General features: G+C 49.3%; 1 protein-coding gene across 2 annotated transcripts in view; it reads right to left on the reverse strand.

Moving 5' to 3' along the window:
- spata7 (spermatogenesis associated 7) overlaps positions 1–16315 on the reverse strand; it is a 128212-nt gene that overhangs the window by 4702 nt on the left and 107195 nt on the right. For both annotated transcript variants that reach the window (XM_086002896.1, XM_086002897.1), the window contains exon 10: positions 13288–13345. In XM_086002896.1, the coding sequence (XP_085859022.1) occupies positions 13288–13345 (58 nt within the window). The remainder of the gene's footprint in view (positions 1–13287; positions 13346–16315) is intronic.

Consider the following 16315-nt stretch of genomic DNA (forward strand, 5'->3'; position numbering starts at 1 on the left):
AGTGTCCTCCTCATCCCTGCATGTGCACCTCAGTTTATGGGCAAAGGGACCTGAAAGCCCTAATGGCCAGCCCTCATCCAGCAGCTATGGGACTGGCATGAAAATCACTTGCACATTCAGCACTTTACACACTGTACAAGCTATTCGACCATGGGAGGCATTGCAGACAAGATCAGGGCTTCACACTGTCAGGGCCAGTCCACCATGGGAGGCAGTGCAGACAAGACCAGGGCTTCACACTGTACAAGCTATTCGACCATGGGAGGCAGTGCAGACAAGATCAGGGCTTCACACTGTACTTAGAGGCCGTCCTTTCTCTTGCAGGCCAAGGTGGCGCACAACCGGCGGAACCGAACTGAGACCGGGGGAGGCCGTCCTGACGTCAAAGAGCTCTCCGACCTCGACCAGCGTGTGGAGCGCATTATGGCAGGCCGGCTGATTGGCCCCGTCGCCAGTGGAGATGCCGACCCTGTTCTGGGCACCAATGGTAAGGGCATCACCTTTTTGACCTCTCTCGTTCCACTTGCGCCTCAGATCAGCATCCTTTGCCACTGTCCGACCAATGCAGTGAATGGCACCACTCATGCCTCCCTCGCTGCCGCCCTGTCCTCACTCTAAAGCTACTCTTGTGCCTTCCTGCTTTCAGATGGTGAATCGCCAGGTGAGGAGGCGGGCCCTCAAGCTGCCACTGTCAGCGCTTCGGAATACGAGGAGGAGGAAGAGGAAGCCGGCCCATCAGTGCCACCCTCAACCGCGCCAGCCCATGGCGATGTAGGGGACACGTCTTCCCTGGAGGGGAGCCGGGGGGGAAGGGTCGGAGGAGAGTGAAGCTCCGGGGCCCAGCGGCCTGCAGCAACGCGGGAGGGGTGGGGAAGCTCGGCGGACTTCTCCCCAGAGGGTGAGTGCGGCCTCCAGTCCTGCGACGGTCAGCGCAGAGGAGGTGCGGCTCCTGGAGGAAATGGCCATCCAGGCTGAGCGCAGGCACAATGAGCTCATGGCTGCAGTGGCAAGGATGCCTGACTCCATTGAGTCTTTGTCAAGGAGTGTGCAGCAATTTGGAGCAGCACAGGCCAGGAGTCTACAGGACTTCGCGGCAGCACAGGCGGCGTCGAGCCAAGTGCTCAGTCATGCCGTCCACTCACTGGCTGTTGTCATGCGGACACAGACCAGGGCCACACAGGCACTAACTGCTGCCACCCTCGCTGGATCAGCCAGGCATCGCCAGGGCACTCGCTGCACAGCAGCAGCCCAGCAGTCTGTTCTTCAGCTGTTTGCTGCGCATGCTGCAGTGCTGGCCTGTGCGAGTGCCAATGTATCAGGCGACCAGCGAGCACCTGCGATCTGCCAGGTTGGCACCATTCCTGCAGCCGACACTGCCACTCCGCCATTGCAGCTGCCACGAGCCGCTGGACAGACTGCTGCCGGCCAGCCAGAGTTGGAGCAGTCAGCATCCGGCCACTCCAAGGCCAGAGCTGGTGCAGGCCGACCCCCAAGGGCATCTGCCGTCTCGCCATCTGCCCCTCAGCAGCCTTCCCCCAGCCTTGCTGCAGCCACTGGGCTCCCATTGAGGAGGAGCTGCAGGGCGGGCAGGGGCCAGGCAAGGATGCGAAAGGCATCGCCCTCGCAGGGCAAAAAGTAGAAGGTATGCACAAATGCCTGGTGCTTTTTGTAAGGCCGAGACTGGTGCAGTTGTGTTTTTGTAAGGCCGAGACTGGTGTCTTTCTTTCTTTTTGTAAGGCCGAGACTGGTAGTTTTGTGTTTTTGTAAGGCCGAGACTGGTAGTTTTGTGTTTTTGGAGGGGGCTTCTCCACATGAGGATGTAATACATAGATACATAGAAGATAGGAGCAGGAGTAGGCCATTCGGCCCTTCGTGCCTGCTCCGCCATTCGATGAGATCATGGCTGATCCTTTAATTCAGTATCCCGTCCCCGCCTTCTCTCCGTAACCCTTAACCCCTTTTGCCCGTAGAAATATATCTAATTCCCTCTTAAATATATTTAATGAGCTGGCGTACACTGCCCTCTGTGGCAATGAGTTCCACAGGTTCACCACTCTCTGAGTGAAGAAATTCCCCCTCATCTCTGTCCTAAATGGTTTAGCCCTTATCCTTAAATTATGTCCTCTAGTTCTGTTCTCACCCGCCAAGGGAAACATTCCTTCTGCATCCAGTCTGTCTAGACCTGTCAGAATTTTATACACTTCTATGAGGTCCCCTCTCAATCTTCTAAACTCCAGTGTGTACATCCCTAAACTACATAGTCTCTCCTCATAGGTCATTCCCGCCATTCCTGGTATCAGCCTGGTGAATCGCCGCTGCACCCCCTCCATGGCAAGAACATCCTTCCTCAGATGAGGCGACCAAAACTGTACACAGTACTCGAGGTGTGGTCTCACCAGTGCCCTGTACAGCTGCAGCAAGGTATCCCTGTTCCTGGGAAGGGCAGAGTTTTGCAATAAATTATTGTTGTTAAATTGCACTGTGCATGGTTTTTTTGTTAAGTCCTGGTTGCCCTGCTCGGCTGAGGGCTTGTGGAGCGGCTACATTCATCTGCTGACATTGGCACAAGCCATTCCCTGAGAGGGGGCCTAGAACCGACGTTCAATAAGCCGGCGACGGGCGGCCCTTGCACTTTCTGCCTCCCTCCTGTGCTGGTCCTCCTCCTCCTCCTCAGGTGGTCCTCCAATCTCTGGTGGCAGTGGCTGAGTCCTGCGGATAGCCAAGTTGTGCAGCATGCAGCAAACGACCACGAAATGCGAGACTCGCTCCGGCGAATATTGTAGGGCTCCACCGGAACGATCCAGACAGCGGAACCGTTGCTTCAGGACGCCGATTGTTTGTTCGATGATGTTCCTGGTCGCTTGATGGCTATCGTTGTATCCCTCTTCAGCAGGGGTGCTGGGCGCACGGAGCGGGGTCATCAGCCAGGTACACAAAGGATAGCCTTTGTCCCCGATAAGCCATCCTCGTGGGTGAGGCTGGGCCTGGAACATGTCTGCCACAGAAGTCTGTCGCAGGATGAAGGCATCGTGGCTGCTGCCTGGAAAGCGGGCATTGACAGCTAGGATGAGCTGCCTGTGGTCACACACCAGCTGGACGTTCAGCGAATGGTAGCCCTTCCGGTTGCGGTAATCCTCGGCATTCTCCAGAGGTGCCCGCAAAGCCACATGCGTGCAGTCAATGGCGCCCTGCACCATGGGGAAGCCCGCGAATGCTGCAAAGCCCATTGCACGCTGTTGCTGCTTGGCAAGGGCCATGGAGAAGGAGATGAACTGACGTCTCCTTTTGAAAAGGGCATTGGTCACCTGGCGGATGCAGCAATGCACGGCGAACTGGGAGATGTTGGAAATGTCCCCAGCAGCGGATTGGAAGGAGCCGGTGGCATAGAAGTTGAGAGCCACCGTCACCTTCACTGCCACCGACAGAGACGTCCTGCTCCTCAGCTGTGGCTGCAGATCACTGCCAAGCAGGTGGCAGATCTCTGTGACCACCTCCCTTCGGAATCTCAGCCTCCGAACACACTGCTCATCAGACATGTTGAGATAGGAGAACTGCTGGCGGTATACCCCGGGTGGGTAAGGCCTCCTTTGTCGACGCCTGTTGCCCCCTCTCCGTCTAGCCAGGGCTGCCACTCTCTCACGGCGTCTGTGAGCCCTTTGGATGTAATTGAGAAAGCCAGCGTTTACACCCATTGCAGCCCCCATAATATGCTGGCAAACAATGAGATGTCAATGAAGGCAAAGACAAGTGGAAAGCTGTGGCCTGAAGCCACAAGTACCTGTCCGAGTGCTGTGCCAAAGCAGAAAGCTCTTTACCTTGGTCTCTCTGCAAAGATCCGTCTCTCAAGAAGGAGTGCTGCGAAATGGCAGCCTTTTATAGTGCAGGAGGAGTGCCCTTTAATTTGCGCCCCCCGCGCCCCACATCGACTGAGCACCGTTCCACTCTAACAGTCGCTAGGGGCGCCAGGCGCACAATGGGGCGTCGCGACTGAATTTCCGGTTTGGGGCGCACAAAGGGCGTTGCACGAGGAAATGACGTCAGGATCTGCGCGCGCAGCTGAGCGCGCGCAAAGACTTTGCGCCGCCGCTAAATTGTGAGTGAAGTTGGGGAGAGGCGCAGATCGCGCTGCGCCCGGCCGCTAGCCGCCTAGCGCCCGACATCTACTCCTCCTAAGGCGCTACCGGCTGGCGCAACCAACTGAATTTCTAGGCCTATGGCTTATAACAAAAGTAACATTGTAATAATATAATTTTGCAATTAGTTTGCATGCCTTTAAGATCATTTTTGGGTAGTATTAAAAAGTGCTGCAAATAAATATCTCATTAGCATCTTTAAGAAAATTCAGTTGTGGAAGTTTTTAAATTTTTAGTGCAAATCATTCTGATGCTATAAAGATTCATTCAAAGATACAGAAAATACATTGTAGGTTTCAGTATGGAGAATTCAAAAAAATCACCATAAAACATCAGAAATATGACTTTGAGTCCCGTTGCACCTAAAATTTTAGACATAAGTTTACAGTCCGTTCAGAAATGGCATAAAATCAGGAAATTTGTGTAGGTTGCATGTTTGCATGAGGGCGGGGCTACATTAAAGAACGGCAGAGCTTCAGCAGAGGTTTCACGGGATCAATATGAAACATTGAGGAAATTGGCATAGGCTACAAATCTTACAAATTTCCTCGATCTTTTGAACTGAAAATCAGCATTATGCCATACTTACGCCATTCTTTTGGGGAAAATATATGGGAAATTACGGGCCAATGCACTATGTGGGCAGGACTGAAATAGATTGTGCTTTGTGAAGAAAGCCCTGACCTTCCCTTGTGCAATCATTTGATATAAAACTAGCAACAGACATTAATACAATAGCAAAATACTGCGGATGCTGGGAATCTGAAATAACAACAGAAAATGCTGGAAATACTCAGCAAGCCAGGCAGCATCCGTGGAGAGAGAAACAGAGTTAATGTTTCAGGTCTGGGACCCTTCATCAGAACTGGAAAAAGCTGGAGATGTAACAGATATTAAGCAGGTGCAGAGACGGGGAGGGTGGCGGTTAGGAGGGGTGGAAGGAATTGAAAGAACAAACTGTGCTTATGTAAGAGGCAGGAAAGATAAAATGTTGCAAATGGGAATGGCAAAATAATACAGTATGAAAAATGGGGGCAGGGGTTATTGTCTGAAATTGTTGAACTCGATGTTGAGTCCGGAAGGCTGTAAAGTGCCTAATCGAAAGATGAGGTGCTGTTCCTTGAGCTTACGTTGAGCTTCATTGGAACAATGTAATAGGCCGAGGACAGAGAGATCAGAGCGGGAGTGAAGCGGTGAATTAAAGTGACAGGCGACCGGAAGCTCAGGGTCACCCGTACGGACTGAACGGAGGTGTTCCGCAAAGTGGTCGCCCAATCTGCATTTGGTCTCCCCAATGTTGAGGAGACCGCAACGTGAGCAGCGAATACAGTATATTAAATTGCAAGAAGTACAAGTAAATCGCTGTTTCACCTGGAAGGGGTGTTTGGGGCCCTGGACAGTGGGAAGGGAGGAGGTAAAAGGGCATGTGCTGCATCTCCTGTGCTTGCATGGGAAGGTGGCAGGTGAAGGAGAAGGGCTGTTAGGGGTGATTGAGGAGTGGACCAGGGTGTCGCGGAGGGAGCGGTCCCTTCAGAATGCTGAAAGGGGAGGTGAGGGGAAGATGTGTTTGGTGGTGGGATCACGTTGGAGGTGGCGGAAATGGCGGAGGATGATTCGTTGAATGTGGAGGCTAGTGGGGTGAAAGGTGAGGACAAGAGGAACCCTATCGTGGTTCTGGGAGGGAGGGGAAGGGGTGAGAGCAGAAGTGCAGGAAATGGAATGGACACGGTCAAGGGCCATGTCAACCACTGTAGAGGGGAATCCTTGGTTGAGGAAAAAGGAAGACATGTCGGAAGCATTGGTATGGAAGGTGGCATCGTCAGAACAGACGCGGCGGAGACAGAGAAACTGGGAGAATGGAATAGAGTCGTTACAGGAAGCGGGGTGGGAGGAAGTGTTGTCCAGGTAGCTGTGGGAGTCAGTGGGCTTGTAGTGGATGTTTGTGACGAAAGCCGATCACCAGAAATGGAGACGGAGAAGTTAAGGAAGGGAAGAGTCGGAGATGGACCATGTGAAGGTGAGGGAAGGGTGGAAATTGGAAGTAAAGTGAATGAACTTATCTAGTTCAGGGCGAGAGCAGGAAACGGCACCGATACAGTCATTGATGTACCGGAAAAAGGTGATGGAGGAGACCTGAGTACTGAGTAGGACTGGAACAAAGAATGTTCCACATATCCTATGAACAGGCAGGCATAGCTAGGGCCCATGCGGGTTCCCACCTTTAATTTGGAGGAAGTGAGTGGAGTCAGAGGAGAAGTTGTTCAATGTGAGAACAAGTTCAGCCAGGCGGAGGAGGGCAGTGGTGGATGGGGACTGGTTGGGCCTCTGTTCAAGGAAGAAGCGGAACGCCCTCAGGCCGTCCTGGTAGTGGATGGAGGTGTAGAGGGATTGGATGTCCATAGTGAAAAGGAGACAGTTGGGGCCAGGAAACTGGAAACTGTTAAAGTGACGGAGGGCGTCAGAAGAGTCGCGAATGTAGGTGGGAAGAGACTGGACAAGGGGAGGAAAACAGAGTTGAGATAGGAAGAGATAAGTTCTGTGGGGCAAGAACAGGTTGAAATGATGGGTCTACCAGGGCAGTCCTGTTTGTGGATCTTGGGAAGGAGGTAGAAGCGGGCTGTGCGGGGTTGGGGGACTATGAGGTTGGCGGCCATGGAGGGAAGATCTCCAGAGGAGATGAGGTCAGTGACAGTCTTGGAAACGGTGGCTTGATGTTCGGTAGTGAGGTCATGGTCCAGGCGGAGGTAGGAGGAGGTGTCGGAGAGTTGGCGATCAGCTTCCGTGTGGTAGAGGTCGGTTCGCCAAACAACAACAACACCACCTTTGTCAGCAGGTTTAATGATAATGTTAGGGTTGGATCGGAGAGAACGGAGTGCTGCAAGTTCAGAGGGAGGTAGGTTGGAGTGAGAGAGGGGAGCAGAGAAATTGAGATGGCCGATGTCACGTCGGCAGTTAGCAATGAAAAGATCTAGAGAGGGTAAGAGGCCAGAGGGAGGGGTCCAAGTAGAACGAGAATTTTGAAAGCGGGAGAAAGGGTCAGCTGTGCGGGGGGAAGACTCCTGGCCAAAGAAGTGGGCACGGAGACGAAGGCGACGGAAAAAGAGCTCAGCATCGTGCCGAGCTCGAAATTCATTAAGATGGGGGCGTAAGAGGATGAAGCTCAGGCCGAAACATGAAGGGTGGAAGTTCAGTTGGAATCCACATGGAATAACTCGGAATCGGAGACAGTTACTGAGGAAAGAGATGTGGCTGTGAAACCGAGTCTTGGCAGATACCTGATCAAACACGAGAAAGGAAACTGAAAGCAATGAAGATGAACAAGGTTGAAGAGACGTCCAATCCCTCTACACCTCCATCCCCCACCAGGATGGCCTGAGGGCGCTCCGTTTCTTCCTTGAACAGAGGCCCAACCAGTCCCCATCCACCACCACCCTCCTCCGCCTGGCTGAACTGGTTCTCACATTGAACAACTTCTCCTCTGACTCCACGCACTTCCTCCAAATTAAAGGTGTTGCTATGGGAACCCGCATGAGTCCTAGCTATGCCTGCCTGTTCATGGGATATGTGGAACATTCTTTGTTCCAGTCCTACTCAGGTCCCCTCCCTCACCTCTTTTTCCGGTACATTGATGACTGTAGCAGTGCCATTTCCTGCTCTCGCCCTGAATTAGATAAGTTCAATCACTTTACTTCCAATTTCCACCCTTCCCTCACCTTCACATGGTCCATCTCCGACTCTTCCCTTCCCTTCCTTGACTTCTCCGTCTCCATTTCTGCCGATCGGCTTTCGACAAACATCCACTACAAGCCCACTGACTCCCACAGCTACCTGGACTACACTTCCTCTCACCCCGCTTCCTGTAAGGACTCTATTCCATTCTCCCAGTTTCTCCGTCTCTGCCGCGTCTGTTCTGACGATGCCACCTTCCATACCAGTGCTTCTGACATGTCTTCCTTTTTCCTCAACCAAGGATTCCCCTCTACAGTGGTTGACATGGCCCTTGACCGTGTCCATTCCATTTCCCGCACTTCTGCTCTCACCCCTTCCCCTCCCTCCCAGAACCACGATAGGGTTCCCCTTATCCTCACCTTTCACCCCACCAGCCTCCACATTCAACGGATCATCCTCCGCCATTTCCGCCACCTCCAACGTGATCCCACCACCAAACACATCTACCCCTCACTTCCCCTTTCAGCATTCCGAAGGGACCGCTCCTTCAGCGACACCCTGGTCCACTCCTCAATCACCCCTAACAGCCCTTCTCCTTCGCCTGCCACCTTCCCGTGCAAGCGCAGGAGATGCAACACATGCCCTTTTACCTCCTCCCTTCCCACTGTCCAGGGCCCCAAACACCCCTTCCAGGTGAAACAGCGATTTACTTGTACTTCTTGCAATTTAATATACTGTATTCGCTGCTCACGATGCGGTCTCCTCTACATTGGGGAGACCAAATGCAGATTGGGCGGCTGCTTTGCAGAACACTTCCGTTCAGTCTGTAAGGGTGACCCTGAGCTTCCGGTCGCCTGTCACTTTTCTCCGCTTCACTCTGACACTGATCTCTCTGTCCTCGGCCTATTACATTGTTCCAATGAAGCTCAACGTAGGCTCGAGGAACAGCACCTCATCTTTCAGCCTTCCAGACTCAACATCGAGTTCAACAATTTCAGACAATAACCCCTGCCCCCATTTTTCATACTGTATTATTTTGCCATTCCCATTTGCAACATTTTATCTTTCCTGCCTCTTACATAAGCACAGTTTGTTCTTTCAATTCCTTCCTCCCCTCCTAACCCCACCGCCCCGCCCCCCCCCCCCCTGTCTCTGCACCTGCTTAATATCTGTTACATCTCCAGCTTTTTCCAGTTCTGATGAAGGGTCCCAGACCTGAAACGTTAACTCTGTTTCTCGCTCCACGGATGCTGCCTGGCCTGCTGAGTATTTCCAGCATTTTCTGTTGTTATTTTAGCAACAGACATTAATCCTTTTCCTTTACTAGCTTTCTTTTTTACAGAACACTCTTTTGTCTTACTGTCTTGGCAGCGATTCATCCATCAATGTAGTTATTACTTCACTCTGATGTAGTGCTACTTTCGATTAGGCATTCTTCAGCCAGGGAAAAGAAAAATTCTATCTCCAAACTGCTGAACTACAGATGATGAAGTAATGGGGTAGAAATTGGTATCCCTTGCACCTGTTTTTGAGCATAAAATGGGTGCAAAGCTGACCAATTACAGGAAACTTTTTTTTATCTGGCATGGATGGGACCGACGTGGTGTCAGTTCATCAAAAATTCCGGATAACCGAAAGCTATAGTAAATGATATGGAGAGATGAGAGCTCTGTATAAAGCAACAAACCCTGTTGCTTAGCAACAGGTTCAGAACAATGGCCACAAGTTGCAAGTGTCTCTGTAGCTTAGCAGCAGCTGCAGCCACACCCTTGCACAGCAACAGATGGAGGAAGGCAAGTAATAAAAGTTACCTGAACCTACTCCTGAATTTTGCCAGTTAACCGAAATTTCCGGTTATTTAGGTGCCGGTAAATTGAAAGTTTCCTGTAAGTAGTAGGATTGCCTGTGCGGGGCCTATTTTTGAGGTGTTCCGTGTGGACTTCGAAAACGGGCATTCGGTCCCTCATTAACATATACAAGTGGCCTAATGCCTGTTGAAAGACCCCCTTTAAAAATGAGCTCCCAATCAGCGTGGCAGGCGTCAGGCCTCAGGATTCAGCAGCGGCCGCCAACAAAGGTAAGTCTGAGAATTTCTTTTTTTTTTTCAAAACCCTTTCTGTGGAGCTAGGAGGAGCGAAAGTGCTTCCCCGACTCCATAGGTGTCGTGATTGACCCCCCCACCCCCAACCCGAGCCAGAACTTACCCGAGGGACGCTGCTGGTCTCTTTTACTTCTTTTGTTCAATCGCAGCCCTGCCTTCGATCTATTTTATTTCCTTTCCAGTTTTGAAAAAGGGTTTCGACCCGAAACGTCAACTCAAATTTCTCTCCACGGATGTTGCCTGACCTGCAGAGTTTTTCCAGCATTTTCTGTTGTTAGCCCAAAGTTGTTGTTCTCTATTGGGCGAGTTGCCTGTAGAGGCGTGACCAGTGCCGGCATCTCACCCCAATTATTCAGATGAGGCCTGAGGATCAATTTCTATTGATTTTTGGGCCTCTTGGTTCGGGTGCATGCTGCCTCTGTAGCGCCGAGTCTGGGCTGAGACAATTTTCTACCAAAGTGTTTTATCCGGGCCCATTCTGGGCCACTCCTATTGTCTGGCCAGTTTATGGCTGATTCTGCCATGTTGCATATGTGGTCCCCACTCTCATTGGCCTGCAGCCCGTTCTCCGCCACTAAATTCCCCACTTACAAAAGTAGGCCATACTAGATTTGGTGATCTGTAACAAACCAGAATTAGTTAGTGGCCCAGAAATTCGGGTCTCAACGCGTGAGTACGCACTGGGTACTCACGCGTAGGTCCAACGAAAGTGCCGGTTTCGTGCATGCACTGCCCATGCGCGGGAAACTGGCATTTCCGTTCCCCTGAAAGAAGGGGTTGACAGGTGGAATGCGTGCGCCGGAGAGGCAACGCGTGTGCATCGAACTTACGTTTTTTTTGCAGGTTTCTCCGGGAGGGTAATTCTCCAGCAGTTACACTTTTAAAAAGCAGGCGCAAGGCCTGCTTTTAACAAGGTAAGTGGTGAATTAATTAAAATTAAAACATTTTTTCCACAGGTTTATTTTAAAATACTTTAAAGAAAGTTAAGTTTATTTTTAGCCCCATTAGAAAATGTAATTAATTTTTTCAAAAATTTAAATTATTGTTTAAAATAGTTATTTCATGTCATTTATAGTTATTTTAAAAATGTGATTTTTAAAAAAAATTTATTTGAAGTTTTAGTGTTGTTTTGGGGCTTATAGTATTTATAGGTTTGACAGCTCTTCCTGTCAAACTTATGAATGAAGCATTCCCTGCTACCATTGGCTCTCCATGGCCCATGTGATCCCAGGGGACGCATCGAACTAACTGCGCCCCTGGGATACGCAAGCACTGCGTGCCGGCAGTTGGAGCAGGCCCAGGATCAGAATCCCATGCGGGCCCACAGCTCAACGGCTGGCGCGCTAGGTAAGTGCAGGTCGGGGGCTTGCACCCGTGGGAAGCCCCCAACCCGAATTTCTGGGCCTATTAGAATCTGATGGTAAGGAAATATCTTGGGAATAGTGACTGTAATATGATTGAATTTGATATTAGGTTTGAGAGGGTGATGGGAAAGTCACAAAGCAGGGCTTGAAATTTAAGGAAGGCAAACTTCGAAGAGATGAGAAATGAGTTGACCACAGTAAATAGGGCTGAACTGTTAATTGGTAAGCCTACAGACAAACATTGGGAAGTCTTCAAAATAGTATTTGGTATAATATAAAACAGGTACATGCCCCTAAAAGGCAAAGGGGCCACTTGTGTAGTTAAGCAACCATTGTCAACGAATGAGGTAAGAGACAGTATCAAGCTAAAAAAAAGGCTTGTACAAATGTAAGGAAAAGTGGAAATCCAGCAGACTTGGAGAGCTATAAAAAGCAACAAAGGGATACAAATAAAGTAATAAGAGGTGCAAAAAGAGAATATGAAAAAAACGCTTTCAGTTAGAACTCCCTGTGTCATCCTTTCCAAGCAGAGAGCTGCCTCACCCTCTAGTGCTGGGGGCTTCAATTGTTCTCTGTTTCCAGCATTAGCAATCGCCAAATTTATCTTGAATCCCTATATTACCTAGAAAGCTATCAATACCACTTACTGTCATTTTACTCCAAGAATAATTTAGGCTCCGGACTATCCCATTGCTTCACAGCCTGGCCCAGTATGAATCCTAACAACGCCCCGGAGTTTCATGGGTTTCCATAATTTAGAATGATATTGTTTGTAGCAGGCCACATAACAAAAACCTATTCCTTTCTAAGTAACTTTTCCTGTAAACAGGAAATCATGTGTTAATGTACATCTCTGCACAGAAATGTGTCTCTGCAAGTCCCAGTGTTCATTTCTGTTAAACACAAGGAACACAAAAAAAAAATCGTTGGGCTGTCGTGTAGGAAATTATAAAGTATCGATGCTTTGTAATGTGATTGCTTTTAAAAGGCTTGAGCAGAACTCTTTAAAGTAACATATGAAACTGTAAGCAAATAGTTATTGTGCATTATCATTTTATGGAAGTTTGAAGAATTAAAAATGTGCATCTGTAGCCAGGCCTGTGGAAACATTTATATCTGATTGGAGTTTAATGAGCCACATCTGCTCAGCCATCTGACACAATTACTATGGTAACCAGCATTTTCAACAGTCCCAAAATTCCTTTATTGTCTGTTCTAAACATGTTGTGCTGGTTCAATAGTGCTATATTGCTACGCCATGAATAAATGGCAGCATAGAAGCTCACTAGCTAAATGCCAACAGCTGATGTGGTAGCTATGCAGTTAGACAATGGGTCAGAATAAATGACATAATGGCTGATTGCATACTACTGCACTCCCACTCGGGCTCACAGGGACGGAATGGTGGAAATTGTTTTTTAAAGGTTGGGACTAGGTAGTAAAGTGGAGAGGTTTAGAAAAACTATTCCAGAGAAAGGAGAAGCGAGGCCATGGAGAGATTTCAGTTCGGAGATTTTAAAGCTGATGTGCTGAGGGAAGGATAGCTAATGAAGGTCAGCAAGGGGATGATGGGAAAGTACGTTTTGGTAGAAGGTAGGATACAAGCAGCAGAGTCCGGGATGAGTTTGAGTTTGTGTAATGTTGAGCTTGGAAGGTTGGCAAAGAAAAAGGTTGAAGAAATCCAGCCTAAAGATGACAAGGCCTGATAGCTATCCAGTATTCCTTGGTGGAAGTGCTTGTGTGAGAGTATCAGTGAGAACAGATGGGCTTTGCTGTGGTGCTCCCAACAGTTGAATAGCCTGCTGACGCATTGTCAAGGATCTCAAGTGATTAATGCCTACTTGGTCGAAATACTGAGGGTGACCAATGTCAGTGGAACTACACGCTAGGAAGTACTCAATCCCTACAGGTATAGAGGAGAAAGAAAAAACCTTTCATTTGAAAGCTACAGATTTTTTTCCCATTTGATAAAACATATATGCATGTTTTGAAAATACTGAGCCCTGAGATGTATACTCACTTCATCTAGTCGATGTTTGTTTTCTTCTATTCGACGTTCAAATATTCTTTCTAAAACCCTGAATAAAAGATTAAAATAGTTCATATTATTAATGCAGGGCTGTGCATTATCACCTCCATAAGTCCAAAGATGTGCGGGTTAGGTTGATTGGCCATGATAAAAATTGGCCCTTAGTGTTAGGGGGGATTAAATACGTGGGGTTACGGGGATAGGGCTTGGGCGGGATGGCTGTCGGTGTAGGGACCGGGTGCTAGGGTTTGGATGATCAGCCATGATCTCGTTGAATGGCGGAGCAGGCTCGAAGGGCCGAATGGCCTACTCCTGCTCCTATCTTTTAAAATTAAAAATTAAAAAAGTCAATTTGAACTTTGTTTACAAGATTTTAGGTTCAAAAGTTAGAGAATGAATGATTTCACAGTGATATGTTGGGTTAAAAGTGCTAAACCAGTAACTAAGTCAGGGTGGGGAAAAAAACCCTCGTTATCATCCTAATTATTTTAATATTAGTGTTGAATTGAATTATATTTAGAAATCTTACAAAATTTATACCAGGAAAGGAAGGGGGAGAAATTGAGTATAGCTCTGTTTGGGGCGCCAGCCTCGCCAGGGCGCTAAAAGTAGCGCCCCGGAAACATTCGCGCCCGCCCACCGGAAATTGAGTGGTTGCGCCCCAAAGGGAAGCGCGGCGCTACTGGAGGCGCCCCGCATCCCTCTTGGGGCGCTGCGAGTGAATATCGTGACGCAATGTGCCGCAGCGCCACACGCTGTGGCACGTCGCGCTGCGGTATTGCAGGCCTTCCTCCCCTTCTTAAAGGGGAGGGGCCTTGTGCAGCGCGATCTGGGGCCCAGCCGGGCCCCTGAGGATCGGGAGTGCAGACAAAAGAGCCCGGCACCGAAGAGAAGTGCCGGGCTCGTGGAACGCAGCCGGCACTCCGCAGTGGGGGGGGGGGTTCAGGAGGCCGGGGACGGGAGCGCAGGCAGGTGCTGGCAGGCGGCCAACAACAAAAATGGCCGCCCCGCACCTCTCCTTTAATTTGCGCCTCCCCGGCCGCAGGTAGGCCCCCCTGAACTGGCCGGACATAGCGTCCGGCGGTAAATCAGGGGGCGCTGCCGAATATTGCGGCCGGGGCGTCAGCGGGGCGCTGCGCATACCGATGATGTCATCGGCAGCGGCACAGCGCTAACGGCTAGCGCCACCACTAACGTCCCGCGGAATTTAGCGGGAGGCGTGGGCAGTGCCGCGCCAGGGCACCAGTTGGCTTGCGACCCACTTACCGCCCTCTTAAGGCGCTAACGGGTGGCACAACCTACTGAATTTCTCCCCTGAAAGGTTTAAGGAATGCTATTGAAACAAAGCTGCATGTTACCAGTCTTATCATTCATTTACTAAGAGTACAATACTTGGTAACTTTCACTCGGATGGGTGCCAGAAACACTGAACCCACCTGTATGTGCCTATCTCACTGGAATCACTAGGAAAGGTGGTTGATGGATGAGATCTGAATCTGCACAGCATATCGCATTATGAGACAGCCAGGTCAAAATGATTACACGCTCATGATCAAAGTGATAGTCAATCTAACACAAATTTTAAAATATTTGCAAGATGAGCCAAATGTCCTTAAAATCGTCTTGCATTTTTTGGAAAATATTACAAAATGTGAAAATTGGGAAGGGGATGATCTCCAAATTTACCAGCATTGAGGGCAACCATTCTCCCAATAACAAATACAAATGTATTATAGTGTGTCTAAAGTTACGCTGTATTCTCAACATAAACATTCAAAACTTCCCTCGAATCTAAGGTGGTGGTGGGGGGTTGATTTTCACTGCCTTTGCCTGGCGTTAACGGGGCAATAACAGCCTCAGAATGGGGTTGGTAGCCTTACCACCCCATTAACACGGGCGATGCAGCTGGCTCCAATTTAAAAGGGGCCTACCACCGGTTGTCCAAAGCATCCACCTGATTTAGGCTATAGGTCCCTTTTGATATGGAAATCATGGTCGTAAATAGGATCCCGATTGCCATTTTAGGCAGGAACTGGTCGGAGCAGGCTCCAATCAGTTCCATGGGGGATGGAAGAGAAGATAAATGTTCAGTTATTTTTGCAGGCCCTGGAGGAGCAGGAGTGCACCTCCGGGGCCCACAAAAATAATCTGGGCTGCTGTCACCCCAGAACCCCCGCTCTTCACGATCGCAACACTCCCTCCCCTTCCTGTCCCCCGCAACTTACCTTCCTATTCACGACACATCACTAGACATACTTAAATTAAGTGGCCGTGCCCCCTATATATTCCAATGTACTTAGGAACAAAGGACTATACAGAACTGGAAAGGATCACCTCCACCCATTGCACAGCTACCAAAGGTCACAAATTTCTTATCCAATTTTACCGCAGATACCCTTGTCTGCTAACAGTGTATCCACCATCCACTTAAAAGTATTAATTCATAATATTTGCACCATCCACAGTGCTTACCACCCTCTGCATGAAGAAGTTATGTCTTAACTGTATATTCACCTTTTCTTGTGTATTCACCTTTTCTCTTGTCCTGGATCTCGTGTTAATATTGTACACCATTTAACTTATCAATTCCCTTGAAGATCTTCAAAACTTCAGTAAGGTGATCTTTAAGCTGCCTCTTATCCAGTGTAAAAACTCTGAGAACCATTAGTGTTTCCTCATAGCAGAGGTGGCAATCCTATTTATCAACTTAATTGTCCTTAGTACTCTCTCCAAGGCCAGGATGTCTCCTGTAGTACAGTGCCCAGAACTGTACACCATACAATCTAGGCTGACACTTCAATCCATACTGAGGGAGTGCTGCATAGTAGGCGTGTTTTTTTTCTTGGTTATAGAATGGTCCTGTTCACCTGGATGTTAGAGGTGCCACTGCACTGTTTTGAAGAAAGGCAGGTTCTCCCAGTGTCCCAACAAATATTTCTTCTTTTGCCAACACCGACAAAACAGATTTGAGGGATATTGCTGTGTGCAGAATGGCTGCGACATTTACCTACATAACAGC

This window comes from Somniosus microcephalus, chromosome 12 (assembly GCF_052327205.1).
Source record: "Somniosus microcephalus isolate GS21.2 chromosome 12, FLI_Smic_1.0, whole genome shotgun sequence".
In the NCBI taxonomy this organism is placed as follows: domain Eukaryota; kingdom Metazoa; phylum Chordata; class Chondrichthyes; order Squaliformes; family Somniosidae; genus Somniosus; species Somniosus microcephalus.